This window comes from Cricetulus griseus, chromosome 9, assembly GCF_003668045.3.
Source record: "Cricetulus griseus strain 17A/GY chromosome 9, alternate assembly CriGri-PICRH-1.0, whole genome shotgun sequence".
Lineage (NCBI taxonomy): Eukaryota > Metazoa > Chordata > Mammalia > Rodentia > Cricetidae > Cricetulus > Cricetulus griseus.
Genome location: NC_048602.1, coordinates 25600102 through 25628070, shown reverse-complemented (window position 1 = coordinate 25628070; position 27969 = coordinate 25600102). Strand labels below are relative to the sequence as shown.

The following is a 27969-nucleotide window of genomic DNA, read 5'->3' as shown; positions in this document are numbered from 1 at the left end:
ACCTGAGCGGAAGAGGGGAACGGGGAGGAGGAGGAGGAGGAGGAGCAGGAGCAGGAGGAGGAGGAGGAGGAGGGCGCGGGGGTGGGGGCGGGGCGGGCGCCCGAGAGCAGGGGCGGGGCCGACGAGAGCCGAGTCCTCCCGAGCGCCTCCGAACGCACCCGAGGCGCTGAGCCAGGCCGAGAGCCGGACTACGGGAGCCGAGGCGGGCCGTGCGGTGGGCGCGGAGCAGCGCGGCAGGCAGGCCGGGCGGGCGGCGGCGGCGGCAGCGGAGGAAGAAGAAGAAGAAGAGGAGGAGGAGGAGGAGGAGCGGGAGGCCGCGGCAGCGGGTCCGAGGAGCGGAAGCGGCGCAGGAGGCGGCCGGGGGGGCCGGGTGGCCGGGGTCCCGGGCCCCGCGGCGGCGGCGGCGGCGGCGGCGGCGACAGGATGATCAAGCTGTTCTCGCTGAAGCAGCAGAAGAAGGAGGAGGAGTCGGCCGGCGGCACCAAGGGCAGCAGCAAGAAGGCGTCGGCGGCGCAGCTCCGGATCCAGAAGGTAGGGGCTGGGGTGGGGTGCGGTGGGTGGGGTGCGGGTGGGGGGGTGTCGGGGAGCCCGGGGTGCGAAGGTGCAGCCGCTGAGGTGGCGGGGCGGCGGGCGGGCGGAGGGGGGAGGGCGGGGAGGGGGTATCGGAAGTCGGGGTGGGGGGGGGGCTGCGCTGCGGGACGGGGGTGCGGTCGCTAGGGAGGGCCGGTCCGAGCCGGGGGCCCCGGGTGAGGCCTTGGGAGGGACCCTGAGGCCTGGAGGGTTAGGGCGCCGGGGATCCGGTAGGGGACCGGGGGGGGGGAGAGTTTGAGAGTCCCACGGGAACTTGGCGGGGGTGACGACGGGCCGTGGAGACAGGGGTGAAGGTTGCGAATCGGAGAGGAGGAGGAGGAGGGGGAGGAAGGACACGGCCTCGGGTCATGATGTTGGGAGACCTGGAGCCCCGGGACTCCGGGACGAGGGGGAGGGGACGGGAGGGGAGGGCAGAGCAGTTTTGAGTTTGAGGTGAAAGGCGGGGGGGGGGGAGGAGGAAAGCAGGTGACAGGAACTAAAAATAAATAAATAGATAGATAGATACATAGATGGATAAAATAAAGATGGGAGTCGGGGTCCATGGAAGCTACTACCATGCTAGGAGTCTTCACGAGTCAGATGAGAAGAAGCGGCGCGTGGAATAACCACCCCCCCACCCCCGAGAAACAGGAAGAAGGACAAGGGGAGGCTGTGGATAGTTGATGGGAAGGGCCGATCTAGCGTGGGAAGGGTCCTCGAATGAGGACGGACGGGTAAACCAGTCGCGAGTGGAGGTCATGACCACGCAGCCTCAAGTTTAGAATGCTCAGGGGCAATCTCTTGGAAGCCAGAGGTTCTTGGGCCCTCACTGCATTGTGGGAAGGGTGGTGGTGGTGGTGGTGGTGGTGGGGATTTAGTTGGGTTAATCAAGGTTGGCCCTTCCCGAGAGATAGGCGTCCGGTTACAACTGAAGATGCTCACGTGTGGGGATACTATGTATCCACCAGAGTCCACCGAGAGACTGGAAAGTGGGAAGAGTGTGTAGGACTCACCCTGCGAGGTGTGAGGCCACCACACGCCGGGGCCCTACAGGTCAGGAAGGAGAACTTGGGAAGTCCTGCTAACACCTGCCCAGACCTTCACGCCGTCGTTTGCTCTCCCTCTCACTGTTGCCTAAACCTAGACATTAACGAGCTGAACCTGCCCAAGACTTGTGACATCAGCTTCTCAGACCCAGACGACCTCCTCAACTTCAAGCTGGTTATCTGTCCTGATGAGGTGAGAGTAAAACGTGGGTGGCAGGGTTCCCAAGAACAGACCCCGGGGTGGGGGTGCTGTCCGCCCATAGAGAATGGGAAACCCTAAGAATGGGGGGTCTTAATTCCTTCTTCGCTCCCTTTCCCAGGGCTTCTACAAGAGTGGGAAGTTTGTGTTCAGTTTTAAGGTGAGTCCCAGGTGGACCGAGGTGGCTCGGTGGAGAAGTAGCAGCAGCTGAGGCATAGCCAAAACACCTGCCCCTCTCATTTCCCTTTTTTTCTGGGGCCAGGTGGGACAAGGTTATCCACATGACCCCCCCAAGGTGAAGTGTGAGACAATGGTTTATCACCCTAACATTGACCTCGAGGGCAACGTCTGTCTCAACATCCTCAGGTGATGGCCCTGCCTCCCCTTTCCCTCCCGAGGCCCACCTCTGCTCTGCTCTGCCCTTTACCGTCTGTGATTCTGTCTTCGCATTTCTACGTTGTCTTCCTAATAGCCCAGCCTTGGCTTTCTCCATGGCCTGCCCCGTTCCATGTCTTACCCCTTCCTTACCTCTCACTCTTCAGGGTTACGGGCCTCCTATGGGCCTGACCTGTTTGGTACTAGCAGGGCCTGTTGAAGCCTCCCACTCACCAACATGTGATAACCTTGATGCTCTCTGCCCACAGAGAGGACTGGAAGCCAGTCCTTACGATAAACTCCATAATTTATGGCCTGCAGTATCTCTTCTTGGTGAGTAGGCACAGGCATTTGAGGCGGGGGTTTGTTGGCCATCTGCCTCTCTTGCCTGTTAACTTCCACTTGTGCTGGCCACAGGAGCCCAACCCCGAGGACCCACTGAACAAGGAGGCCGCCGAGGTCCTGCAGAACAACCGGCGGCTGTTTGAACAAAACGTGCAGCGCTCCATGAGAGGTGGTTACATCGGGTCCACCTACTTTGAGCGCTGCCTGAAATAGGGTTAGCAAATACCCATCCCTGCCAGGGTCACCAGCCCAGGCATCCCCTGCAAATATTTATTGGGGGCCCGGGTAGGATATGTGGGGTAGCCTTGGCCCCTGCCTTGGCCTTACCTCTCCTCCCTGTCACCTGTCCCTAGTTATTTTTTTTTTAACCACCACGTGATTATGGTCGGTGCTGCCTTTTCCCGACCTGCTCAGCGATGGGAAATGAATTGGCCTGTTTAGCGCCCCCCCCTCCCGCTGGGTGCTGTCCAATACCCCACTCTTGACTGTGGGGTAAGTGGGCAATGAGCCTGGGTCACTGGTCCCAGGCAACCCACCCCACCACCACTGGAGGTCCCACCAGGCTATTAAAGGGGAATGTTACTGCATGGCCTGTGCCTCTTCCTTCTGTGGGGTGGGAGGGACAAGTGAGGTCCACCGGCGCCTCTGATGGAGTGTGTGGCCGTCCACTGGCCTTGGGTTGAAGGGGGCCGCTCACTGGGAGGAGGAGGACGCAAGCAATGGGAGAGTCGGCTAATTTCAGTTCCTGGCCTCCGCAGCAACATAAAGAGCCTACAAATCATCTCCAGGCTTGGCCCTTTTGGCCATGTGCGGGCCTGACAATTTGGCCTCGGCCAGGCCCTCGCTAAGATTCCATGAATGAGCCGCCCAAAGAAGGGTGGAGTGTGAGCATTCCAGAATGAATAGGCCGGAGGTGCCCGGCGTGCTGCTCCCGCTGGGGGCCTGCGAGGGCTACCGGGGTGGGACTTGTGTCTTCCGCAGAGGTGCGGGGGCCTTCTGCGCATGCGCGCGGGAGCTGGCGGTGCGCGTGCGTCCTGCCACTTCCCAGCATTCCGGGAGAGGGTGGGCCGTGTGACGTCAGGTCGTTTCGTCCGGAAACGGCGGCGGCCGCAGAAGCTACCGAACCGAGGGGCTGTCGTTGGTGGGGGCTCCAGGCCTCGGAGGGAAAGGGGCGTGACCCGGAAGCGGAAGCCCATCGCGCGCTCGGCTCCGGTGAGTGGCCCCTGCTGGGCCGCAGGTCCCGGTTGGGCGGCAGCGTAGGAGGGGCCGCCGGGCTGGGGCCCCGCATGTCGCGCCGTCGGCCCGACCCCGCCTTTGCCATCGAGGGCCCCACTTCTGCCTGCCCTCGGTACGCAGGCTGTTTTGGGGGGGGTTCGAGACACGGTTTCTCTGTGTAGCTTTGGAGCCTCTCCTGGCGCTCGCTCTGAGACCAGGCTGGCCTCGAACTCACGGAGATCCGCTGCCTCTGCCTCCCGAGTGCTGGGACTAAAGGCGTGCTAAAGGCGAGCATCGCCACCACCGCCGCCGCCCGGCCTGGACACAGGCCTTCCACACACCCAAGGCCTGCCCTCCGCGTCCCTGTCACTTGTGCCCCAGCGAGCCAGGTTCCCTCCTCAGCCAGGGCCACTGCCCCAACTTAGGGTCCAGCTTCCACCTTGCTAGGTCTCAGGATCGACTCCAGCCTCTGCTCCCTTGTCACCTTGGCGTGCCCACTGACGTCTGGGTCCCCGCAGACTCCACAGCCACACCCTCAAGTCTGCTCCGCTGTGAAAGCCGGGCAGCGGCGGGCGGAGGCTCACCTGCGCCGGGCAAGTGGGTAACTTCACTCCTGCATACCTCCCGTGCCCAGGTCCTAACCACTGACAGGACTCTGTTTCTGCCTTTTGCTGCCCTGGGCCCTGCACGCCACAGCTAGGGCTGACGTCTGCCCCAGACCTGCTGGTGGAGTCCTACCACCATGGACCTGTTGTTCGGGCGCCGCAAGACGCCTGAGGAACTGCTTCGGCAAAACCAGAGGGCCCTGAACCGAGCCATGAGGGAGCTGGACAGGGAGCGGCAGAAGCTAGAAACCCAGGAAAAGAAAATCATTGCAGACATCAAAAAGATGGCAAAGCAAGGCCAGATGGTAAGTGCCAAGTGGTCAGGGACTGGAACACAAGCTAAGGGGCCATCTCAGCCACTGTTGTAAGGACGACAATGACAGACCTGCTTTGAAGAAAAGTTGAGTGAAGGGTGAACAGGAATCTCCTCGTTTGGGGTATCTGAGAGGACACCTTAACAGAAATGCAGTGAGCTAACCTGCAGAGAAGGTAGCCAAGGAGTGCATCAAGCAGACAACAGCAACTGTTAGCCATAGCAAACGGAACAAAAGAGCTGGGTGGCAGTGAGCCAGGATGGATGGTCTGCCAGCGAGGCTGGGAGGTGGGCAGGCGCAAACAGCTGGTCAGAGGTACCATTTTCCAGAGTGTGCCAGCAACATTTAAATGGGGAATGGAAGCTGGGCCTCGCCTTCCTTGGATAAGTTTGTGTTAGATACAGTGTGAGGCGGACATAGGCAGTGTCATGTGTCAGAGTTGGGTGTTGTTCTCTTCAGTGCCAGGGATTAGACCCCAGAATTTTGTGCATGTTAGGTAAAGCTCCACCAGAGTCTTATCCTTGGCCCAAAACAGATTCTGGTCTAGTCTAGGAGTCAAAACTGAGAAGAAAAAAAGTGTTAGTCTAAGAAGTGACTCTGGACACGGAGGGAAGAGGGGTAAGGACCAAGAGCCTGGGCCAGCTACCTTCCTGCATTTAAAGGCCAGGTGACAGAGAAACCACATTAACTGGATACGGCCTCTCCTGCTTCTATAGAAAGCAGACAGAATTGCCAGTCAGCTCTCTGAGCTCCACAGATGGCTGGAGTGATATCCGCAAGACGCAGGGGAGACTTTTGAAGTAATCACTGGGGTTCGTTTCCCTTAGCCGTGTAGAGGTCAGCGGGAATTGCTCTCTACCCGCCCTGCAGGATGCTGTCCGAATCATGGCGAAAGACCTGGTCCGCACCCGCCGCTATGTCCGAAAGTTCGTGTTGATGCGCGCCAACATCCAGGCTGTGTCCCTCAAGATACAGACTCTCAAATCCAACAACTCAATGGCACAGGCCATGAAGGGGGTTACCAAGGCCATGGGCACCATGAACAGACAGGTTTGTCCCTCTCAACCCACCCTCCCACCCCCGTTGACCTTCAGGCAGCTCATCCACCCTCCCCGTTCTTCCAGCTGAAGTTACCCCAGATCCAGAAGATCATGATGGAGTTTGAGCGGCAGGCAGAGATCATGGACATGAAGGAAGAGATGATGAATGACGCCATCGACGATGCCATGGGCGACGAGGAAGATGAGGAGGAGAGGTGTGGCAGTAGGCAGGCAGGCAGGCAGGCAGGCAGGGAGTTTCCCGGGTCCCTTACCCACTCAGACCTCCCTCACACACCTTCCTTCCTTCCTTCCTAGTGATGCTGTTGTGTCCCAGGTCCTGGATGAGCTGGGACTGAGCCTCACAGATGAGCTATCAAGTGAGTGTTCCAAACCCATTTTTTCCCCATCTTTGCCCAGCTCAGCCACAGCCCTTAACCCTCGGTTCTCTCTGCAGACCTCCCCTCCACTGGTGGTTCACTCAGTGTGGCTGCTGGGGGGAAGAAAGCAGAGGCCACAGCCTCAGCCTTGGCTGATGCTGATGCAGACCTGGAAGAGAGGCTCAAGAACCTTCGCAGGGACTGAACAACTCTCCTCCAAAGAATGGACTCTATGCCTCACTCTGTCCCCTCTGAATAAAGAAATCCAGACATGATTTCCCAAGGCTGTGAGATTTTCCCCTATATAATAAATTGACAAGATTTCCCAGACTCCAGGGTTGGAGTTTGGAAAAATAAGCAAGGCTGATCAAGTCCTTGCTTAATACAAAGGGTTCTGAGAACCAATTAGGTACAGGGAAGTCATAGGTCAAAAACAAACTGGTGTCAGGATCCTAAGCAAGAAGGAACAAATCCTTGCCAGGTGTTGATGGTACAAACTTTTAATCCCAACTCTCAACAGGCAGGCAGATCTGAGTTCAAGGACAGCATGGTTTTACAGAGTCCCAGGAAAGCCAGACCCTGTATTGTGGGGGGAGGGGAGACCAATAGAGAAACTCTAGAATCTCAACTCAGCACACAACCCTTTTTTTTTTTTTTTTTTGGTTTTTTGAGCCAAGAGTTTCTCTGTGGAGCTTTGAACTCAAAATCACAGATCCGCTTGCCTCTGCCTCCTGAGTGCTGGGATTAAAGGCGTGCGCCACCAACACCCGGCACAACCCATCTTTTTAGTGCAAGCTGATAGCTCCTATCTATGTGGCCACTGGGAGGCAGATGGTACACTTGAGACCTCAACCAGAGTCTCACTAGGTAGTGTACAAATCCTTCCCTGGGAAGTGAAGTCTTTGATATGGTGACTAATGCAGGGAGTGAGAGCCTAAATCCTCGGGAATATAGTCCCCAAACAGCTGAGGCATGAACGACTCGGTGAAGTTTTTATTAAATCCACAGAAGTAAAAACCATTTTGTGAGGAGGGACTGAAGGACAGGGCCACCAAGAGCAGGAGTCAAGCCACCAAAGGAGGAGGGGAAACGGGGTGGAAGGACAAAGACCAGAGCTTGACTGGGCTGACCACAAGAGCTCCAGCTTCAAGGACCATCGCCAGGACCACCAGCCAGCTCCTGAGAACTTAGGCTAGCACTGGGAAGGTTCAGCGGTGGCGGTTCTACCAGCACAGCAGAAAACTTGGTGTCACCAAAGGCGTCATTCATGCGCGTCTCAAAGAAGCGCTGCAGGCCGATGATGGACTGCACATCTGCCTTGTCCTGGGCCAATTAGAGTGCAGTGGTGAGTCCTGGCTCCCACCCCGCCAGCCCTGCCCGCCCTGCCCAATTAGAGTGCAGTGGTGAGTCCTGGCACCCGCCCCGCCCCGCCCTCCCGGCTTCAGCTGCAGGCCCACCTCAGTCAGCTTGTTGAACTGCTTGAACATGCGGCCCACGTCTTGGGCAAACTCCTGGGGAGAACTATAAGGGGGTGACAGCTTCTCTTGGAGACGAGCACGTATCAGGGTTAGGTCTAGGGTACCACCAGGCTGCTCCTGCAGGGAGAAAACATGGGCATAAGGAACACCCACCACCTCTTGGCATAACCCACACTCTTCTGTTCTGGATGGAACTCACCATGGAGAATGTAGAATCAGTAGCCAGCTGGTGCAAGGGACGACAGGGTTCGTGGCAGAAGAGGGCCAGAAGAACACGCTCACATTTCTAGGCAGGCAGTACAAGAGACGTCAAGAGTTATAGCATGGATGAGGGCTTCAGCTACTGGGCCACCCGACCAACTCCTATGCATTCAGCCCTCACCCTCTGGTTGACTGGTGAGAGCTTGGCTACCACACCAGTGCTATCTGCTCCATCCAGGCTAAGGCTTCCATCTTCTTCCTTTAGGTCAGGGAGCACATGGCAGAGTGAGCAACTCCACTCCTCCCTATGGTGAAGAGTAGCAGAGATGTCAATCATGACAACTAGCCCTCCGTGACCGATCACCTGACGCTGCCCACCCTCACACGTACCCTGGCACGTCCTGCAGGGCAGGGAGGTGGCAATCCAGGTGAAAGCAAAACTCGCACTGGTTGCACATGACCAGGTCACCTGGCTTCTGGCAGACACGACAGATAGTGGCACTGTCATCCAGGACACCTGGTCCACCTACAGGGGCTGAGGTACCCTCAGGAGCCACCACTTCCAGGCCTGAGCTGGTACTGCCACTAGGTGAAGCCAGACGGGGTCCCTCAGCACCAGGGCCTTCAGCCAGAGCCATCAATACGGGCTTGGTCTCAGGACCCTCAGTGGCAGCAGGTGGAGCTCCAATAGCAGCTTCTGTCTCTTCTTCCTATAAAACAGGCTGAGTGTTATTATATCCAAATCTGGGGCGACAGATGTCCCTCTCTAACCACTGTTCTGCATTTTAGGACAGACTCACCTTGACAATAGCCATGCCAGGCAACGGTAGGGCACCAGGAGCTCCTGGAGGCACTGTTCCAGTCTGACCAGCAGCTGCTGCAGCAGCACCACGCTCAATAACAATCAGATTGTAGTCCTCAGTGGTGCTGCCAGGAAAGACCTTGAAGACTGGTGGCTGGCTATCAGCAGTGAGATCCAGATCCAGACGTTCAAGGCTCACACGCGGCACCTTCCGCATGAGGCCACTTACCTCCCCCTCACCAGAGCGGGACCTGTAAGTATAGCATGTTATGAGATCCTACGAGTCTCTCTCTACCACACCGCTAAAGTACTACACCCAACGGGCTGCCACACTCACCGCTTCATGCCAGACACATGCGGCTCTGCGCTGGAGTATGGATCATCTGTGGGAAGACAAAGGGTTGGTAGAAAAGACAGACACAGGGTACTCACCAAGCCCTTCCAATTCCCCAGGCAAACTACTTACCCGACCCAAAGCCATAGCCCTCTTGTACTTCCATGGGCTAGAGAAAGAACAGAGAATGCTCATCAGTGGGGCAAGTACTCCACGGCACCCTATGGCCCTCACCCCTTTCCTGATTTCTCTCCCCAGCGCACCTGGCTGCTGCCAGAGCCTTGCTTGCTTAGGGGCCCTGGCGCTCTTGGAGGAGCCATGGGCCCAGGACCTGTGGAGTTTGTACCAGGACGCTCAGCCACGATCTTACCTAAACAAGAGAAAATTCTCAATAGACGAAAGCAGTACTGCCCAAGATGCTCCCCAGGTCAGGCAAAAGCAAAGCCCACACTACCTACCAAAAGCTTCCGCACTCTTGGTCCAGGCATTGAGATCCCACTGAAACTTCATCTCCCCATGAGGTTCCACGGGGTCCACAATCATTTTGAGAGCGCGGTGCAGCTGGAAATAGATCTGATGGGGCAAAGGGGCAGAAAGGCAGCACATGAGCCCACTTGGCAACTTAGAGGGTCCCAAAGGTGCCGAGGGCCACCTGGCTCAATGAAGCCCACACTACACACCAGCTTCTTAGACAGCAAGAGGGCTGTATTGTTATCACTCTCCAGAGCCCAAGAAGCAAATCGCAAAATGTGTTCCTGATGCTTCTGGATTTTGGTCATGGTCCAGTGCTGGCGCTCCAGGCGCTCCTGCTGCCCCTCTGTCACTTTCTGCAGGTCAAGGAGAACAGGGTTAGCAAGAAGGCAAGGCAGTGAAATTAGGACCATTCTCCACCCAGGATGGGGTCATGCCAGGAACATGAGCTTCACCTGGGCATCATTGACCAGAACCCGGCCCCGTTTGTTCAGCTCCTTCATGATCTGCAGAATGGCCATCTTGACATCGACCTGCACACGCTTCTGCACGTCAGAGACCTGGCGGATACTAATGCACACGACAAGTCAAGCCAGAAAGCCTTGCCCCAGGACCCCAATAGCCCCGGCACCCCAATAGCCCCGGCACCCCAATAGCCCCGGCACCCCAATAGCCCCGGCACCCCAATAGCCCCGGCACCCGCACTTACGAGCTGCGAACCTCCTTGGTGTTCTTCTGCAGTGTGGCATGTTTGTCCCCCAGGCGCTTCACCAGAGAGGCCAAGAGTTTACGCTGGTTCCGCACTGCATCTTCCAAAAACTGGTACCTGAAACCACAAAAAAGTGAGCCTGCAGGCTCAACTTGCAAGCAGTGGCACCCACCTACCCACTGTGACTTTGGACTCACTGATGGTCCTTGTGAGCGTTGAGCTGGCAGTCCCGGCAGGTCAGAGTGTCACAGCTCTCACAGAAGAGCACAAGGGGTTCGTGCTTGTGGACGCTACAATAGACTGTGCGCTCACCATCTGGAGTCTTAGCAGGCCCTGCGAAGGAGGAATCATGCCCTTAACCATCTCCAACTCAAGAGCAGACATAACCCACATCCATTTCCAGCTCCTCCTACAACCCTGGCCACCTCTGGAGAAGACCTACATCAACAACGAAGCATTATGGTCTCCCAGATGACCACACCATCCACAATATTGGATACAGAGAGCTTGTGAAGAACCTCCGTACTATTTCCTGGTTATCTGTCTTTCTAACAAACCATCCCCAAATAAACAAGATCGTGATGGCTTAGACTAGTGACACCCAGACAGCAAAACACCAGTACGTCCCCATTAAAAAGCTAATTACATTACCAGCACCCAGGAAACTCAAAGATGACCACAAGTTCAAGGTAAGCTACAGATAGTGACTCCAAAGCCAGACTTGTCTCTGTAGCTGAGACTGATCATCTTGAAAAGAAGAGAGAGGCCGGGTGTGGTGGTGGCGCACACCTTTACTCCCAGCACTCGGGAGGCAGAAGGAGTTCGAGACCAGCCTGGTCTACAAGAGCTAGTTCCAGGACAGCCTCCAAAGCCACAGAGAAACCTTGCCTCAGACCCACCCCATCCAAAAAAAAAAAAAAAAAAAAGCATAAAACAAGAGAGGCTGGACATAATCCCAGGACTCAGAAGACAAAGGCAGACAGAAGTCAAAGACAGAGTCTGATTGAGATCAACCTGAATTACAGACCACCCAGGACTACATACTAACCTATCTTCCCAAAAAGGTCTGATGAGGCCCAATAGGATCTCTGTTAAGTGTGAAGGCCAGCCTGGTCTACATGGTGGGTTAAAGGATAGGAATGGCTCTGTAGACCTTTTCTCAAAATACAGAAATGCTGGGTGTAGCAACACCTTTAATCAGAGCACAAGAGGCAAAGGTAGGTATCTAAGTTGATGCCAAGGCTGTTGACAGAAAAAAACGTTTGTCTTGGGGGAAAAAAAAAGGGGTTGGGGTAAAACCATGCATACTGGCAAGTGCCTTTTGTTTTTGTAGAAAGAGTTTCTGTCTGGCCTTGGCTGTCCTGAACTCACTCTGTAGACCAAGCTACCCTTGAAGCTACCCTGCCTCTGTGAATCAGATGTGTGCACCACCACCGCCAGGCTTAATCCAAGCAATTTTGGAGCTATGGAAGGAACATCAAGAGTCCAAGGCCGCTGGGCGGTGGTGTACACCTTTAATCCCAGCACTGGGAGGCAGAGGCAGGCAGATCTCTGTGAATTCAGGACCAGCCTGGTATACAAGAGCTAGTTCTAGGAAAGCCTCCAAAGCCAGAGAAACCCTGTTTCAAAAAACATAAACAAATAGAGTCCAAGGCCAGCCTGGGCTATAATAAGACAATATCTCACCAAAACAGAAACTAATAGACTTGTCAGTCCCCTTCCTCCCAATTCTAGTCCAATCCAGACTATACTAACCAAGCCCAAACTACGTACCAGAACACAGGCCAGTCATCATTACCCAGTGCTGTACCCCTGTTCTGTCCTGACAGAACCTACAGATTCCTTCCTATGCCTCCTGGCTTCTCAGACCCCCACACTACCTTCCACTACCACCAGCACCCTGTCCTCTGGGGTGGGAATCAATACAACTATCACACCAAAAAGTTGCTCCCCACTAAGGCATCTGTCTGGCCCAAACCACCCACCCACCCCAAAATCAAAATCTATTTCACACCCAAGCCACCATACAAATTTAAAATCCTAGATTATCTGACCATGAGTCTTCAGGGAAGGTACCATACTTAAGGCTCACTGGAAATCATTCCAGGACTCACCCTTACTGATGGACCAAAGCCTTACCAACCTGTCAAGATGGTTGGTCAAGAAACCCTTCCTGGGGGCTGGAGAGATGGCTCTGAGGTTAAGAGCACTTGCTGTTCTTTCTAGAGGTCCTGAGTTCAATTCCCAGCAACCACATGGTGGCTCACAGCCATCTGTAATATCTGGTGCCCTCTTCTGACCTGCATGAATATATGCTGCAGGCAGAACACTGTATACATAATAAATAAATCTTTAATGAAAAAATAAAAGAAACCCTGCCTGATCCAGAGCCCTTACTTTTCCAGCAATCTAAAGCCAGAAGCCAGACAGGGAACATTCAAATCCAAAAAGTCATTTCCATCTTGCTTTCACTGGCTGCTTACGATAAGGTGTCTACCACCAGGACCCACTCACTCACTGTCTGAGTTTCCCAAGATGGTATTAGTTCAATCCTTAGTATTGACTGCAACATACTTAAGACACCCTACACACACTGCCTGGCTAGGACCTTTCCCTTCCCATCTAGAACCCCAGATTACTGAACCCAGGAACTTTTTCTGTTGTGTCAGGTCCCTGGAAAACCATCCAGCAAGCAGCCATTTTGGGCAAATGAAAGAAGAGGGTAGCTCCAACAGCCTCCAATTTTTCACCTACCTGTGGAGCGCACAGTGTGGTCCTTGGTATACTTCACCCGCTGGTGGGCCTCCACACAGGTCTCACACAGTGGCTCAGAGCACTCCACACAATAGCTAGTGGCTGGGGCATTATCTTCACAGCTAGTACAGCACTGTGAAAGAGAGGAGGGTTAGAATCGGCAGAACCGCGCAGCAGACACGCCACTTACTTCCCAGAACACACAACCTAAACTTCCTATAACCATGCCCTCAAATCTGTACTGCCCTCCGGGAAGCTGGGGTTAGATCCCGAAAACAGCCAAGCAAGCTGAGGATGGTGAGGCTCCAGAAAAAGGACGCAACAACCCCTTTCTCTCCCCCAGGACAACGCACCTGATTAGCATCCTGTGAATCGGAGGAAGCCTTACTGCCGCTATCACGCATGAAATAATTCTCCACGATGTCTTTGGAGTAGCACTGCTGCTTGCACACTGGACAATCCACCACTGCGGGACACAAGGGCGTGAACGCCGGACATTCTCCGGACCTGCGTGCCTCCCCCCCCCCTCCAAGAAGGCTGTGACCTGCGTGCCTCCCCCCACCCCCCACCCCCCAAGAAGGCTGGAACCACAGACAGACACAAATCTACCCTTCTCCCTGCCCTGGCGCTACTTTCCCATCTCCTACCACACTCTGCATCTTCGCGGACGCGGACCAGGGGGGCCACGCGCACATCAGCGCAGAGGCCAAGAGCTCGTGTGTCCCACCCCCCCACCCCCAGCCTAAAGCCACCGGGGGCTAACCCAACCCTCCCCTCCGCTACCCTACGTGGGGGGGGAGCCCCCCAGACTCTCGCACAGGCGCAGGGCTGCAGGGAGGGGGGAGGAGGAGGAGGAGGGGGGAGGGGTCCCCCGGCCACCCAGCCCCACTCACTAGCGCCGTCGCCCGCTGCTGATGCTGCCGCTGCTGCCGCCGCGCCGCCGCCGCCATCCCCGGAACTATTCGCCGCCGCCGCGGCGGGTGCGGCGGGGCCGAGGCACGCGCTGCAGGCCGAATGCAGGCAGGGCAGCAGCCGAGGCTCCCGCTCGGGCCGCAGGCGCTCGCGGCACACGCCGCAGTGCTCCAGGAGCTCCTGCGCCTCGCCACCGCCCCGCGGGCGACGCCGCCGCCGCCGCCGCTGCAGAGGCCGCCGCCGCCGCCGTCGCCGTCGCCGTGGCCGTCCGTGGCCGCAGAAGGGCGGCGGGGCGCTTGTCGCCGCCCACCGCCGGCCCTCGCCGAGCCGGGGCTGCCGGAGGTCGCCGTGGCCGCGCGGCCGGCCGCCGAGGCTGCTGCAGCCGCCGAGGCCGCCATTCTCCCGCCCCGGGGGGTGGGGGGTGGGGTGGGGGGGGGCGGGGGGCGGAGGGAGGGGGGGCCCGCCCGGGGGAGGAGGGGCGCGGAGGCCGCCGCGCAGGCGCACGAGCGCTCGCCGCCAACGGCCGGGGCCGGGCCGAGCCTGCGCTGCCGCCGAGCCGCCGCCGCCGCCGCCGCCACGCGTCTTCCCGGGGCCGACGCCCGCGCGGCGCGCGCCTCTGGGGACGCAGGCGACACAAAAATAGAAAGGAAAAAAAAGACAAAAAAAAAACAAAAACCAAAAAAAAAAAAAAAACCGCGGCTGGCTACCCGGCCTCGCTCCCTTGCGGACGACGAGGACGACGACGACGACGGCGCCGCCCCCCTCCTCCGCCTCCTCCTCCTCCTCCGCCTCGGCCCGCCGCCGGGGACCTCGCGCTCCTCGGCTCGCGACTCGCGAAAGGACCGTCCCCGACCGCGCGCCGCTCGCAGAAAGAGCCGCGGCCCGGAGGCGGGACAGAAATATCTGGCGCCCGACGCCGCCGCGCACGCGCGCTGGGCGCCGCCACCCCGGGCGGGCGGGGCGGGGCGCGGGCGGGCTGAGCGAGAGGGCGGGGCTAGCGGCGATTACGCACGCGCCGGTGTGCCCGGGCCTGCGGCTCGCGGCGGCGCCCGGCCGCCCGCCTCTTCCTCCCCCCCCCAAAAAAAAAAAAAAAGAAATAAAAAGAAAAAAGAGCGACGGCCCCTCCCTCCCCCGCGCGTGCGGGAATCCGCCGGGGATCGAGAGAGAGAGCAGGGCGCGCGACGACGCCTCCCAGGCTCGAGGCGGATGAAACGCGCGGGTCGTGCGGAGCTGCACCTCGAAGCCACGCCCCCTCGGCAGGCGGGGCGACGTCTGCAGCCTCCGGCGGGCCAATCGGCGTCGGGGAGAGGCGGGACGATTCCCGAGTGGGCGGGGCCGCGGCGGAGCACCGAGAGAGAGAGAGAGACTGAGCCCCAGGTGGAGGGGGCGCGCGGGGTCTCCGGCAGGAAGGAAGTTCCCGCCGGAACGCGGAGGAGGCGGTCTCAACGCAAACTTTTTTTTTTTTTTTTTATTGTTAAAACTCGGGAAGCAGAAAGTTCGCCCAAGTGGACCCCGTAGATGGATCACAAAGGACTAGGGAGAAGCCGTTCTGTCGAGGGGACTCTGCCCACCCCCATCACCCCTTCTCGTGTTAGCCATCTGCTCTCCTGATTTGCCTGGGGTTTAAAAGCGGGCCGGGAGGGTGGGCGAGCCGAACGTTTAGCGCAGCGGAGGAATAAAAGTTGGATGGGAGTGGCGGATCTCATGTGAGGGGCAGGACGGGGACCCCGAGAGAGAGGCAATCGGGACCTGTCCCGGGAGAGGAGCAGGGTCCAAGATGAATCTGATCTGAAGAGATCAGCAGGGTTGCGTGGCTATTAAGAGTCCCAGGATCAGTGTGGGGAAGGCGATCTGTCCCCCCCCCTTCCCGCCCCAGCCCCGTGCTGAGGGCGATCGCCCCTGCCGCCTCGTGTAGTGCCATGAGCACCCTCGGTGTGCACCCTAGGTCTGGACTGCTGCACGCTGGCAGGTCCAGGGTTCTAAACAGCAGGAAGCTGCCACCTCGCTGGGGAACCAGGTGTCCCCCACGTGGCAATGGAGAGGCGAGGAGTGAGTGTCCCGCCACTGTCCCGGGTGTGGCCTTTGTTCCCAATCCGTCTGGGGGCCCGGGGCTTTGTCCCCGCCCCAGCCTTTGTTCCTTCCTCCCGCAGCTCAGCGCTCACCCTCCAGCGGGCCACGCCCCCACCAGACCCAGCGCCTGGACTCTCACTTCCTACCTCCAAAAAGGAGGGCATAATCTGCAGGCTGGAGAAGCAAGCACGGGGGGGGGGATGGGGGGAAGTGTGGGCGTCCCGTAGAAGTATTTGGGGAGTATTTCACAGCCCCACCCATAGCTGGCCCCGGGATCTCCAGGGTAAGGGGCCTGTGAACTAAGGCTACCTAGGCCCGGAGCAGATATTAGGGTACCAGACGCAAGATCAAAGTAGATAATGGTGGGGCCTGGGGGTTTGAAAGAGGGGCAGAACGCTTGCTCGCCTGTCCTGTGCAGAGCCCTAGGTTGCAGCACCAGCCCAGCAGAACCAGGGCACGGGATGGGGGTGAGCGGCGGGAGAGGGGCGATGGAGGCCGAGGAAATGGCTCAGCGAACAGAGGCGCTTGCAACCCACCCTGACCCTATTAGTTTAATCATTAATCCTTCCACAAAGTGGAAGGAAAGAACCAACTCCCTCCCTCAGGTTGTCCTAGGTTCCTGTGCATGCGTGTGCACTCACCACACACCCCCCCCCCACACACACACACATACACACACCACAACCAATGCAATTTAATCTTTTCCTTTTTCAAAACAGGGTTTCTCTGTGTAGCCCTGGCTGTGCTGGAACTCACTCTGTGGACCAGGCTGGCCTCGATTTTCACAGAGATCCGCCTGCCTCTGCCTCCTGAGAGCTGGGATTAATGCGGAGCATTACCGCACCCTGTGCAACTTAAAATTTTAATAGGTATTGGTAGAAAGTACAGAAGTAACTATCAGACACCGTCCCCCCAAAATGAAAAAAGCCCTGTAGCTAGCTAGAAACCGGTGCTAAGACCCATGGCAGGACAGACACGGGTTGCATGTAGCTCAGTGCTTTGGCAGGTGCCTGTGATCCTAGCCCTGTAGAGGCAGAGGCAGAACAGGATGAATTCGAGGACAGCCTGTGCTAAATAGTGAAGTCAAGTTGGGATACATAGTCTGCCACAACAGCGACAAAAAAAGCACATTGTTAATTTAGTGAGTTCTGATTGGCCTGGTCTACAGAATGAGGCCCTGCCCCAAACAAAAGGATTAAGAGCATTTGCAACTCTTGCTGAGCATCAGAGGTTCAATTCCAAGCACCCGCGTGGTATCCCACAGCCATCGGTAACTCCAGTTCCAAGGGATCCAATGCCCTCTTCTCACTTCCTCCAGCACCAGGGACATAAAATTATAATTAAAAAAAAAAGAAAGAAAAATCACCAGGCGTTGGTGGTGCATGCCTTTAATCCTAACACTCGGAAGGCAGAGGCAGGCAGATCTTTGTGAGTTCGAGGCCAGCCTGGTCTACAGAGTGAATGCCAGGATAGGCTCCAAAACAACAGAGAACCCCTGTCTCAAAAAACAAGCAAACAAAATATCCAAATACATAAAATCAAAAATAAAAGTTCAAGAAATGTCAATATATGTATTTAGAACACACCAGATAAACTCAGATTAAAAATAATCTCCCTGTTTAAGAATACTGAAATTGCTGGGCAGTGGTGGTGCATGCCTTTAATCCCAGCAAACAAGAGGCAGAGGCAGGCAGATCTCTGTGAGTTTGAGGTTAGCCTGGTCTCCAGAGTGAGTGTCAGGATAGGCTCCAAAGCTACACAGAGAAACCCTGTCTCAAAAAAAAAAAAAAAAAAAAAAAAAGATTCCTTTTCCTAAGCAATAAACGCTTAGATGTTACAGAAACTAAGATATATACATTTTGATGGATGAGGGTGTATTGTGCTGAGAATTAAGCCCAGGGCTTCCTGCAAGTGAGGTCAGCATTCCACCACTGAGCAAACCCCCTAACTTAATGGGGGACTGTAGGCAAGTGCTGAACCTCTCACTGACTGCCTTATATCCCCAGCCTTTTTTGTTTGCTTGCTTTAATTTGAGGCAGTGATTACTCTATTGCCCAATCCCCAAGCCAGTCTTAAACTCCCTGTGTGGCCTGTCAAGCTATTATCTGAGTTCCCCTGCCTCAGCCTCCTGAGTAGCTGGGCTTACAGGGGAATGCCAACATGCCTAGCATTGAAACATCCCATCCGACCCCATCACCATGACCAGACAGGATCTCACTACACAGCCCTGGCTGTCCTGAAACTCCCTTTGCAGATCAGGCTGGCCTATAACTCGCAGAGATCAGCTTGCCTCTGCTTCCTGAGTCTGAAATTAAGGACATTGCATCAGCTTGCCTCTGCTTCCCGAGTTCTGGAATTAAGGATATCCTTAACCACTACTCTTGGCTGTAACCAGTTTTGTTTTGTTTTGTTGTAATACTTTTTATTTTATATGTATTGGTGTGAAGGCATCAGATCCCCTGGAACTGGGTTTACAGACAGCTGTCAGCTGTAAACTGCCATGTGGGTGCTGGGAATTGAACCCGGGTCCTCTGGAAGAACAGTCAGGGCTCTTAACAAATGAGCCATCTCTCCAGCCCCGGCCGTCACCAGTTTAAACTTCATATTAATCATGGTATTAATTATGGTTCTCCAGATGCTCTTGCTCTTCCATTAGCTCCGGATATAAATATATGAAAAGTTTCTACACCCCAATAAGCCTCTCCACTGATGCAGCAATCCAAACCAGACCAAATCAAACCGAATTAGAAAAAGCCCACATTTAATGGATACAACGCTCCCAGATCTCTGACCAGTCCCCCAGAGGGGAGATAGGGGAAGGGAGACCTGAAAACCCACAAGTCTTTTTTTGGGGGGGAGGGGGCAGTTTAAATACCCTGTGGGAGGGGTCTTGAGCTTCTCTGGGGGAGGGTCATCATTTGGCAGGCTTTATGAAATGCAGCAGGGTTTGGAGATAGGGGAGGAGCCTTGGGTGGAGTTTCCACCATAAAAATATATAATATAGCATATATATTATACATATATATATATGTTTGGCTGGGTGTTGGTGGCACATGCCTTTAATCCCAGCACTTGGGAGGCAGAGGCAGGCAGATGTCTGTGAGTTCGAGACCAGCCTGGTCTACAAGAGCTAGTTCCAGGACAGTCTCCAAAGCCACAGAGAAACCCTGTCTCGAAAAACCAAAAAAAAACAAAAAAAAACCAAAAACAAAACAATATATATGGGAAAGTCAGTAATTGGAGACATGGTGATGACAGAAGGAAGCATAGTGAATAGCCAAAGAATGATAGAAAAAGAAGAAAATAGCCAAAGGACTGACTGAGGAAATAGCCCAGAGGTACAGCAGTGTTTGCTAAGCCTGTTCAAGTCCCTGGATTCAGTCCCCAGTACAGCAAAAAGAAGGATGAAGAAACGAGGAACTAAGGATATGTATACTCCGTTGGCAGTATGCTTACCAAGCATGCACAAAGTCTTGGGTTCCAAACCCATAAAAAACTGGGGTGCAGGGTTGGGGAGAGGAGAGATCTGGAGAGATGGCTCAGTGTTTAAGAGCACTGACTGCTCTTCCAGAGGACCAGGGCTCAATTCTCAGCACCCACACGGCAGCTCACAACTGTCTGGAATTCCAGTCTCAGGGGACCCGACATCCTTGGCAAAACACCAATGCACATAAAATAAAAGTAAATAGCAACAACAAAAGAAAAAAAATGAAGAAACTAGGGTGGGGACTAATGCCTGTAATCCCATATTCCCAAAGTAGACAGAAGAGATTGGAAGTTCAAGGTCAGCCTAGGTTTTACATAATAATAGTCGATACTTGAACAGACTTTTTTTTTTTCTCAATATGAGGTCTCTCTGTATAGCTTTGGAGCTCTGTAGACCAGGCTGGCCTCAGTCCTCCTGCTTCATCCTCCCCAGTGCTGGAATTTTTTTTTTGGGGGGGGGGTTTCCAGACAGGGTTTCCCTGTGACTTTGGAGGCTGTCCTGGAACTAGCGCTTATAGACCAGGCTGGTCTCAAACTCACAGAGATCCACCTGCCTCTGCCTCTGCCTCCCAAGTGCTGGGATTAAAGGCGTGCGCCACCACCGCCTGGCCACAGACAGACTCTTGGACAGGACACCAAAGCCTTCAGCATTATACAAGCCAGCTACAACTCACAGGGTTAGGACATGTGAGCATAGGCATTGATTATTTGCCTTTCCTTTGTTCCAGAAAAGCCCTTCCCACAATGAAACCTTGTTTTAATTTTTTAAAATACATTTTATTTTTATGTGCCTTGGGTGAGGGTGTCCTGGAACTGGGGTTACAGACAGCTGTGGGCCACCATGTGAATGCTGCTGGGGATTGAACCTGGGACCTCTGAAAGAGCAGTCAGTGTTCGTAACCACTGAGTCATCTCTCCAGCCCCTGAATTCTTAAATTTTTTTTTAAGGGGTGTAGGGTGAAGAATCTTATGCACTTTTTTTAGACAGAAAAAAGTGGGTAACAAACCCACCTCGAAATTCAAACATGATGGATAGAAAGGAGAAAATCTATGAAGACTGTGAAAGCCAATGCCATAGGTCAAATTAGCCTTCTTCCTGAGTGTTGGATTAAAGGCATGCACTTTCTTAGACAGCCAGGACCACCTACCTACCTAGGAACAAAACCACCCACCTAAACTGTCTCACCTCAATCAGTAATTTTAAAAATGTCCCATGGGCCAGGCGGTGGTGGGGCACCTCTTTAGTCCCAGCACTCTGGAGGCAGAGGCAGGCAGATCTCTGTGAGAAACCCTGTCTCGGAAAAAAAAAAAGTCCCATGGGCTGGGTGTGGCAGTGCACACCTTTAATCCCAATACTCACCAAGCAGAGGCCAGTCTGGTCTACATAGCAAGTTCTAGGACAGCCAGAGTTACCTTATAGAGACCTCAAAAACAAAACAAGGTTTTCCCACAGGCCAGTCTGGTGGGCACAGTTTCTCAACTAAGGTTCCCTATTCCCAAATGACCCTAGCCTACAGAATGTTGGCATGAAAATTAGCCAGCACGACCACTCCCACAAGGTATTTAAAATGCCCCCCAGACACCAGACTCATGGTTTTTCTGGTCTCCCTTTCCCCTCTCCTCTCTGGGGGACCGGAAGGCCATCTGGGAGAGCTATATCCATTAAATGTGGGCTTTTTCTAATTCGGTTCCTTTTTTTTTTTCCAGACAGGGTTTCTCTGTGTAGCTTTAGAGCCTATTCTGGCACTCGCTCTGGAGGCCAGGCTGGCCTCGAACTCACAGAGATCCTCCTGCCTCTGCCTCCTGAGTGCTGGGATTAAAGGCATGCACCACCCAACGCCCTGCGGTTTCATTTGGTCTGATTTGGATTGCCGCGTTGGTGAAGAGGCTTAGCATGTATAGAAACTTTTCAGCCAACCTGGATCCTATCTAAAAACAAACAAACAAACAAACAAACAAAAACAGAGCAGCACACATCTGTCATGTTAGCACTTGGGGCAGTGGGAGCCGAGATAGGAGGGTCACTCCCAAGTTCAAGTCAGCCTGAGCTACAGAAAGTTCTGCTCCAGTGTGTGGGCTAGAGTGAGACCAAGTGGGGGGCACAGGGGGTAGTGGGGTGGTAGGGTTGGATTCCTAGTACTAAAAAAAAAGAAAGGAAGGAAGGAGGGAGGGAGGAAGGACAAAATAAATAAACCAGGAAAATTTATCATTCTGTCACCACATGAGGCTTGTTACCTTGAAGTCAAACACACTCAGAGGATTTGGCATCAGTCTTGCCTTCCCTGAGGGAACAGAATCTCAATGACACATGGCACTGCCGCTTGCTTACAGAACACTGCCTCATCATTAGAGGCTAAAATGTGAAGAACAGCACCTTTTAACTAGCAATGAAGTCCCTGAGCAACACCTGATTATCTGCTTACATTTGCTCAAGGAGGTGCCTAGGGCTATGTAGTGTCAGTGCCTGGGGATACCTCATAGGGTAGAGGACAGTCCAGCTGGCAGCTGTCTGCATCAGAGCACACACTGGATGTTTTAGCCAATGTCATGCGAGGGACTGGAAGCCAACAGCATTTAGCTTAGAGCTCAGCCTGTCTTTTTTTTCTTTTTTGGTTTTTCGAGACAGGGTTTCTCTGTATAGCTTTGGAGCCTATCCTGGCACTCGCTGTGGAGACCAGGCTGGCCTCGAACTCACAGAGATCCGCCTGCCTCTGCCTCCCGAGTGCTGGGATTAAAGGCGTGTGCCACCAACGCCCGGCAGTCTTTTTGTTTTTTAATCCTGTTTTAAAATAGAACAAACTTGTTGTGGAGAAGCGCTTCTTTAATCCTAAAGCTGGGAAGGCAGAGGCAGGCAGATCTCTGTTAGTTGGAGGTCAGCCTGTGTACCTGAGTCCTTGTCTTTTTTTTTTTTTTGTAAAGATTTTATTTATTTATTATGTATACATCATTCTGCTTCTGAAAGACCCCCCCCCCCAAGAGGTACTTTCGTAGAAGGAGACCCGCACCCAGGAATCAGTGAGACCACGAGCTTGGATGCAAAACCGCAAGAGGCTTTATTGGAGATACGGGTACCCGGGCGACTTAGCTTCTGTGAGGCCAAGCGCGCCGAGCCAAGGGAAAGGGGTCCTTATATAGGGAAAAAGGCGCAAGCTAGGAGCAGGGATTCTATTGGATAATTCTAATGAGGCATTGTACAGAGCTATTCCCATTGGTCAATGTAAATGAGGCGCTATACAGGGTTATTCAAATGAGGCAAAGTACAGAGTTATTCAAATGAGGTGAAACACAGAGTCTTTCAAATGAGGCGAAATACAGAATCATTTCTATTGGATGGTTCAAATGAGACACAGAGCCATTCCAGATCAGCATATTCTCAAGGTCTGGTGTCTGGTACAACAGACTCAATTCCCCCTCCCTCCGCGTCCAGGTGGCTGACCTTGGGGGCGGAGACCTTGGGACGGAGTGTTTCTCATCGGGCGGGGCTCAGGGGCAGGGCTCCAGGCCGACTCACTTGGTGTTCGTTCTCGTGCCGGCCCACCTGGTGCTCGCCCTCGTGCCGGCCCACCCGGTGCTCGTTCTCGGGCCAGCCCACCTGGTGCTCGTTCTCGGGCTGGGCGTGCGGCGGGTGGTGGGGGAAGTGGAAGCCGCCAGGGGTGGGGATCGGGGAAGCCGCCGACAGGAGGAAGAGGAGACAAACTTGAGAAAGAAAGGGCTAAGGGGCAGGGGTCTTTCACTTCCATGTCTATCTGCGCACCAGAAGAGGGCACCAGGTCTCATCTCATAATGGATGGTTGTGAGCCACCATGTGGTTGCTGGGAATTGAACTCAGGACTTCTGGAACAGCAGCCGGTGTTCTTAACCACTGAGCTATCTCTCCAGCCCGAGTCCTTGTCTTTAAAAAAAAAAAAAGGCCAGTACCTGCTGCTGAACTCCATAACCTAAAATGAGTCCAAGAATTCACACACAGTAGAAAGAGTACCGACTCCCTAAAAATGTCCTCTGACCACCACAGGTGCTCAGTGACATGTGTGGCCCACCACACACAAACAAATATGGCAAAAAAAAAAAATCAATATGTGTATACATATATATATATATATATATATATTTAATATGTATGGATTCTTTGCTACTTGTATTCCTGCATACCACTTGCATCCTGGATGTCCAAGAAGGCCATTTCTCCAGCCCTGGTAAAAAAAAGTATTTTTAAACATATTCAAGACTAGCCCTGGTAGTAGTGACACTGGCCTTTAATCCTATCTCTTCGGATGGGAAGGCAGCCAGATCTCCGAGATTTAAGCCACCATGGTCTACAGAAAAATTTCTGGGACAGCCAGAGCTACACAGAGAAAGTTGTCTTGAAAAACAGTAAATAAATAAATACATACATACATACATACAAAGTCAAGACTAGGCATGTGGCTCAGGTAGTAATAGAATGAAAGGTTGTCCAGATGGATGAGGCCTTGGATTCAACACCCAGCATCACATAAACTAAGTTTCTTAGTTTCTGGAAGGTGGCACAGTGTCTAAGAATACTGCCTGGGCAGTGGCACAGGCACTCAGGAGGCAGAGACAGGCAGATCTCTGTGAGTTCCAGGACAGGCTCCAAAACTACCTAGAGAAACCCTGTCTGGGGCACCTTCCCCCCTTCTCGCCCCACCCGAAAAACAAAACCATACAAAACAAAACTGCTGGCTACTCTTCCAATAGGACCAGTGTTCGATGCCCAGCACCTACATGATGGCTTGCCAACTGTAACTCCGGTTCCAGTGAATCCCAAGTACTTTTCTGGCCTCCACAGGCACCAGGCATGCATGGGATGAGCAGACACACCTGCAGGCAAATACTCATAGATATGAAAATTTTATAATTAAAAAGCAATTTTTCAAAGTTTGGGGATTTCAGGAGCCCAAGGGAAGGTAGGTGACAGGGACCTTCGAGTGTAGGTACCAAAGACCTTATATTTGTGTGGCCCCAAAGATAAGTTCTGCCTACAATCACTACTCCGGAATGACTTTAGTGAAAATCAGTGTGGAGACTGAAACTCACAGGGTGCTACAAAAGATTTAAAACAGCAGGGGGTAAGGTCACATTCCTTGTTAAGCTTATGGATGACTGACTGAGCCGGGAGCTAGTAAGTGGGGGAAACTTGCAAGACTAGAGCTCGCAGGAGGGAAAGCCAACCTTTGGATGCATGGTGGAAAGGCTAGCCCAGTACCTACTGTGGGTGAGAATACCACAGCCCCACCCCCCACCCCCAGATCCAGAGGAGAAAGCAGAGGACTTTCTCGAGGTAATTAAGGAAGGGCCCTTACTCAGGGTTCCAGGAATGCTTTTACATGTTAAAGCCCCTCCTGTAAACCATTTCCCTCCGGCAGGATTCCTCAGCTCCACCCAGCTTTGTTGGCCTTCAGTCTCTGTCTTGGTACTATTATTTTTCTGGAGAACTTTGGAGACAAGGGGCCTGACCTATCTCCTGCTTCTGCTATTTTCTGAAGACATCTTTGGGTCTCTTCTGGTCCCTACCTTAAATTACAGTCTCAGAGGCTTTGGGGGTGGGTGGGTGGGGTTTGAGACAGGGTTTCTCTGTGTAGCTTTGGAGCCTGTCCCGGGGAGACCAGGATAGCCTCGAACTCACATAGATAGCCTGCCTCTGCAGAGATTAAGGGCGTGCCGAGGCTCTTTCAGGATGTGTAAATTGTCCTTCCCCCAACTCAGAAACTCCCATTTCCTCTCCATTCTAAATTTTCTCTACTTTTTTTTTTTTTTTTTTAATGTTTTTTCGAGACAGGGTTTCACTGTGTAGCTTTGGAGGCTGTCCTGGCACTCGCTCTGTAGACCAGGCTGGCCTCGAACTCACAGAGATCCGTCTGTCTCTGCCTCCCCAGTGCTGGGATTAAAGGCGAGCGCCACCAACAGCTCGCAATTTTCCCTACTTGTTATGTACTTGTTTATCTGGCCTGAGTTTTTCCAAGCCTCCATCCGGTTTTGTGCCTGGAAGCAATTTCCATGGGGTATGTACCTGGATGGAATGGGAACAAAAGGGAACGAAGTGATGTCTGGATCTTGGGGCTGGTCTAGGACCACTAGGGTGGGACTCTGTTTGTGGACATAGGACCTGAGATTTGGCCTTTGTCCCTGGATAGTAGCTGTCACAGTGGGAGACTCTAGATGAGAACCTTGATTGATAGTAAAAGAGGAAAAAGCTAAGACGCTTACCAGCAGTAACTCCACTAGAGGGGAGGCCCTGGAAAATGTCTTGGAAAGAGCCTTTCTCTCTGACCTATGTGGCATGCTTCACCCAAAGGAGGAATTATCTGTTCGCCTCCATCCCTTTTATTTATTTATTTATTTATTTATTTGGTTTTTCGAGAGACAGGGTTTCTCTGTGGCTTTGGAGGCTGTCCTGGCTCTTGTAGACCAGGCTGGTCTCAAACTCACAGAGATCCGCCTACCTCTGCCTCCCCAGTGCTGGGATTAAAGGCGAGCGCCACCAACGCCCGGCCCCTTTTATTTCTTATTAATAGTTTTGAAGATCTGGTTGCTGTGACCTTGAAGCTACTTCACATAAGTGACTGATTCATGTTGTAAAAACAAAACAAAACAAAACAAAAACAAAAACAAAAAAAATGTTTTCAGGGCTCAGTCTGTAAAGGTACTCACTAGCCTCCAGGCCTAAGCTGACCACACACACACACACACACACACACACACACACACACACACACGCACACAATATAAATATAATAAAAAACTGTCTTCAAATATATGCATTTATTCTTTTGCTTATTTATTTTTATGTTATTGGTGTTTTGCCTGTTTTGTCTGTGTGAGGGGGTCAGGTCCCCTCGAACAGAAGCTACAGACAGCTGTGAGCTGCCTGCAATCAGTGTTCTCAACCACTGAGCCATCTCTCCAGTCCCGTTATTGTTTTGTGAGACAACGTTTTTTCTGTGTAGTCCTGGCTGTCCTGGAACTCTCTCAGGAGACCAGGCTGGCCTGGAACTCAGAGATACCTGCCTGCCTCTGCCTCCTGGGTGCTGGGATCAAATGTGTGCACCACCACTGCCTAGTACACTTATTTTTTTTTTTTTCAAAATGCCTCCACAACCACTGTGATAAAGTCTTTCAAAGAAACCTAACAAATGTTTTCTCCAGGCTATTTATACCTAGGTCCTCTTCCTAAACCCACCCTACACTTCCAGTCTAGGTCCTTCAACTCAAGCCTGTCTGGCGTTCAGCTCTTTTCTCTCAGGGCTGAGACCTTTGTGCTGGGTGTTGTTTTTGTTTGTTTTGAAGTTTCCCCTTTGTTTTTGTATATGTTTTTTTTATTTAAGTAATTTTTAAAGCAGGGTCTCACTATTTAGTCCTTGTTGGCCTGAAACTTGCTATGTAAAACAGGCTGGCCTCCAATTTACAGTGATCTAGCTGCCTCTCCTGGTTTCACACAGGGCTGGAGATCCAAACTTTGCGGGATCTCCAGCCCACAGATGTTTCTGGCTTTTATTGCTATTGTAACAACTGACCAGAAACAGAGTAGCCAAAAGTAACATCCTTGCAATTCACACTGGTAGACAGGTCTGTGCCCACAAGTCCCAACCTTTTGAGGTACCCACCAGGTGGGATTTTTTTTTTTTACTTTTCTGAAACAGAGTTTCTCTATGTAACAGTTTTGCCTGTCCTGGAACTCAGTCTGTAGACCAGACTGGCTTCCAACTCACAGAGACCTGCCTATCTCAGCCTGCTGAGTTCTGGGATTAAAGGCGAGCACCAGGATTCTCAGGTGGGATCTTAAGTGAAGGCTCTGGTGAAAAGTCTACTTAATAGTTCATTCAGAGCCCGGAGGTGGTGGCGCACGCCTTTAATCCGAGCATTCAGGAGGCAGAGGCAGGCAGATCTCTGGGAGTTCGAGGCCAGCCTGGTCTACAGAGTGAGTTCCAGCATAGGCTCCAAAGCTACACAGAGAAACCTTGTCTCAAAATGTCCCCTTGCCCCCCCCCAAAAAAAGTTCATTTAGGTTATGGGCAGATCTTGCTCCATGCATCTATATGCCTGAGGTTCCTGTTTTCCTGCAGGTTTTGTCCAGGGTCCTTCTCATGTTCCTGCCCTCTCATTCTGTCACAAGACCTATTCCTTTCTAAGCTTCTGGAATATTCTCCTACTTTAAACACTTCCACCTATAAGAACCTTTTTCATTACTTTGGAACTACCCAAATAATCCAGGATCATCTATTTAAAGTTATTGACTTTATGGAGTATGGATGTTTTGCCTGCACGTATGTCTGTGTATCACACAAGTGAAAGGCTCAGGCATGATGCTGGCCTGGCCCTGTTACCTAGTGGAGCAGGCAGTACCCTGGTCAGCCCAGGGTTCCATGGGAACTAAGTCTGCACGCAGGTGCAGAGGACCCCTTTAAAAGACAGACCCCAGGGCTGGAGAGATGGCTCAGCGGTTAAAGGCTAGGCTCACAGCCAAAAATATAAAAGACAGACCCCTGCCCATTTATGCTCTCTCTACACTTCTCTCTCTACTCTCTCTACTCTTTTCTGTCTGCTTCTGCTTCTCTTCTCTCTATGGCGACCGGCCATGGCGTTCAGCCATTTACCCTGTTTCTCTTCTCTCTTAGTCTCCCTACTCTGCCAGGCCTATAATAAACTGG

General features: G+C 53.3%; 3 protein-coding genes across 8 annotated transcripts in view; 2 read left to right on the top strand and 1 right to left on the bottom strand.

The window, feature by feature from the left end:
• The first annotated feature begins 360 nt into the window (after positions 1 to 360).
• Positions 361 to 3122, top strand: Ube2m (ubiquitin conjugating enzyme E2 M). Of its 2 annotated transcripts, none has more exons than XM_027431227.2 (6): positions 361 to 531; positions 1714 to 1809; positions 1937 to 1975; positions 2078 to 2181; positions 2460 to 2523; positions 2608 to 3122. In XM_027431227.2, the coding sequence occupies exons 1-6, from the start codon at positions 424 to 426 to the stop codon at positions 2746 to 2748; spliced, it is 552 nt and encodes a 183-aa protein (XP_027287028.1). In that variant the 5' UTR covers positions 361 to 423; the 3' UTR covers positions 2749 to 3122. The 2 variants fall into 2 exon arrangements, with proteins under 2 accessions (XP_027287028.1, XP_035305130.1); XM_035449239.1 differs by lacking the exon at positions 361 to 531 and adding an exon at positions 1339 to 1384 and having other exon boundaries at positions 1715 to 1809.
• A 471-nt stretch (positions 3123 to 3593) lies between these two features.
• Positions 3594 to 6369, top strand: LOC100767596 (charged multivesicular body protein 2a). Of its 5 annotated transcripts, none has more exons than XM_027431223.2 (6): positions 3594 to 3747; positions 4447 to 4660; positions 5540 to 5719; positions 5794 to 5924; positions 6025 to 6086; positions 6164 to 6291. In XM_027431223.2, exons 2-6 carry the CDS (start codon positions 4493 to 4495, stop codon positions 6289 to 6291), a joined length of 669 nt encoding a protein of 222 aa, XP_027287024.1. In that variant the 5' UTR covers positions 3594 to 3747; positions 4447 to 4492. The 5 variants fall into 5 exon arrangements, with proteins under 5 accessions (XP_027287024.1, XP_027287025.1, XP_027287027.1 ...); XM_027431224.2 differs by having other exon boundaries at positions 3608 to 3747; positions 4385 to 4660; XM_027431226.2 differs by having other exon boundaries at positions 3747 to 3883.
• Positions 6370 to 7059: 690 nt separating this feature from the next.
• Positions 7060 to 27969, bottom strand: part of Trim28 (tripartite motif containing 28) — a 29159-nt gene continuing 8249 nt past the window's right edge. The window contains exons 2-21 of the mRNA XM_027431176.1: positions 16075 to 16126; positions 15776 to 15959; positions 14460 to 14723; positions 13729 to 14363; positions 13189 to 13301; positions 12836 to 12968; positions 10279 to 10414; positions 10082 to 10198; positions 9828 to 9942; positions 9582 to 9728; positions 9360 to 9474; positions 9165 to 9271; positions 9034 to 9070; positions 8905 to 8950; positions 8566 to 8818; positions 8156 to 8475; positions 7947 to 8070; positions 7764 to 7850; positions 7544 to 7681; positions 7060 to 7409 (exon numbers count right to left, since the gene is read on the bottom strand). Of these exons, the coding sequence (XP_027286977.1) occupies positions 7233 to 7409; positions 7544 to 7681; positions 7764 to 7850; positions 7947 to 8070; positions 8156 to 8475; positions 8566 to 8818; positions 8905 to 8950; positions 9034 to 9070; positions 9165 to 9271; positions 9360 to 9474; positions 9582 to 9728; positions 9828 to 9942; positions 10082 to 10198; positions 10279 to 10414; positions 12836 to 12968; positions 13189 to 13301; positions 13729 to 14363; positions 14460 to 14723; positions 15776 to 15959; positions 16075 to 16126 (3300 nt within the window). The 3' untranslated portion in view covers positions 7060 to 7232. The remainder of the gene's footprint in view (positions 7410 to 7543; positions 7682 to 7763; positions 7851 to 7946; positions 8071 to 8155; positions 8476 to 8565; positions 8819 to 8904; positions 8951 to 9033; positions 9071 to 9164; positions 9272 to 9359; positions 9475 to 9581; positions 9729 to 9827; positions 9943 to 10081; positions 10199 to 10278; positions 10415 to 12835; positions 12969 to 13188; positions 13302 to 13728; positions 14364 to 14459; positions 14724 to 15775; positions 15960 to 16074; positions 16127 to 27969) is intronic.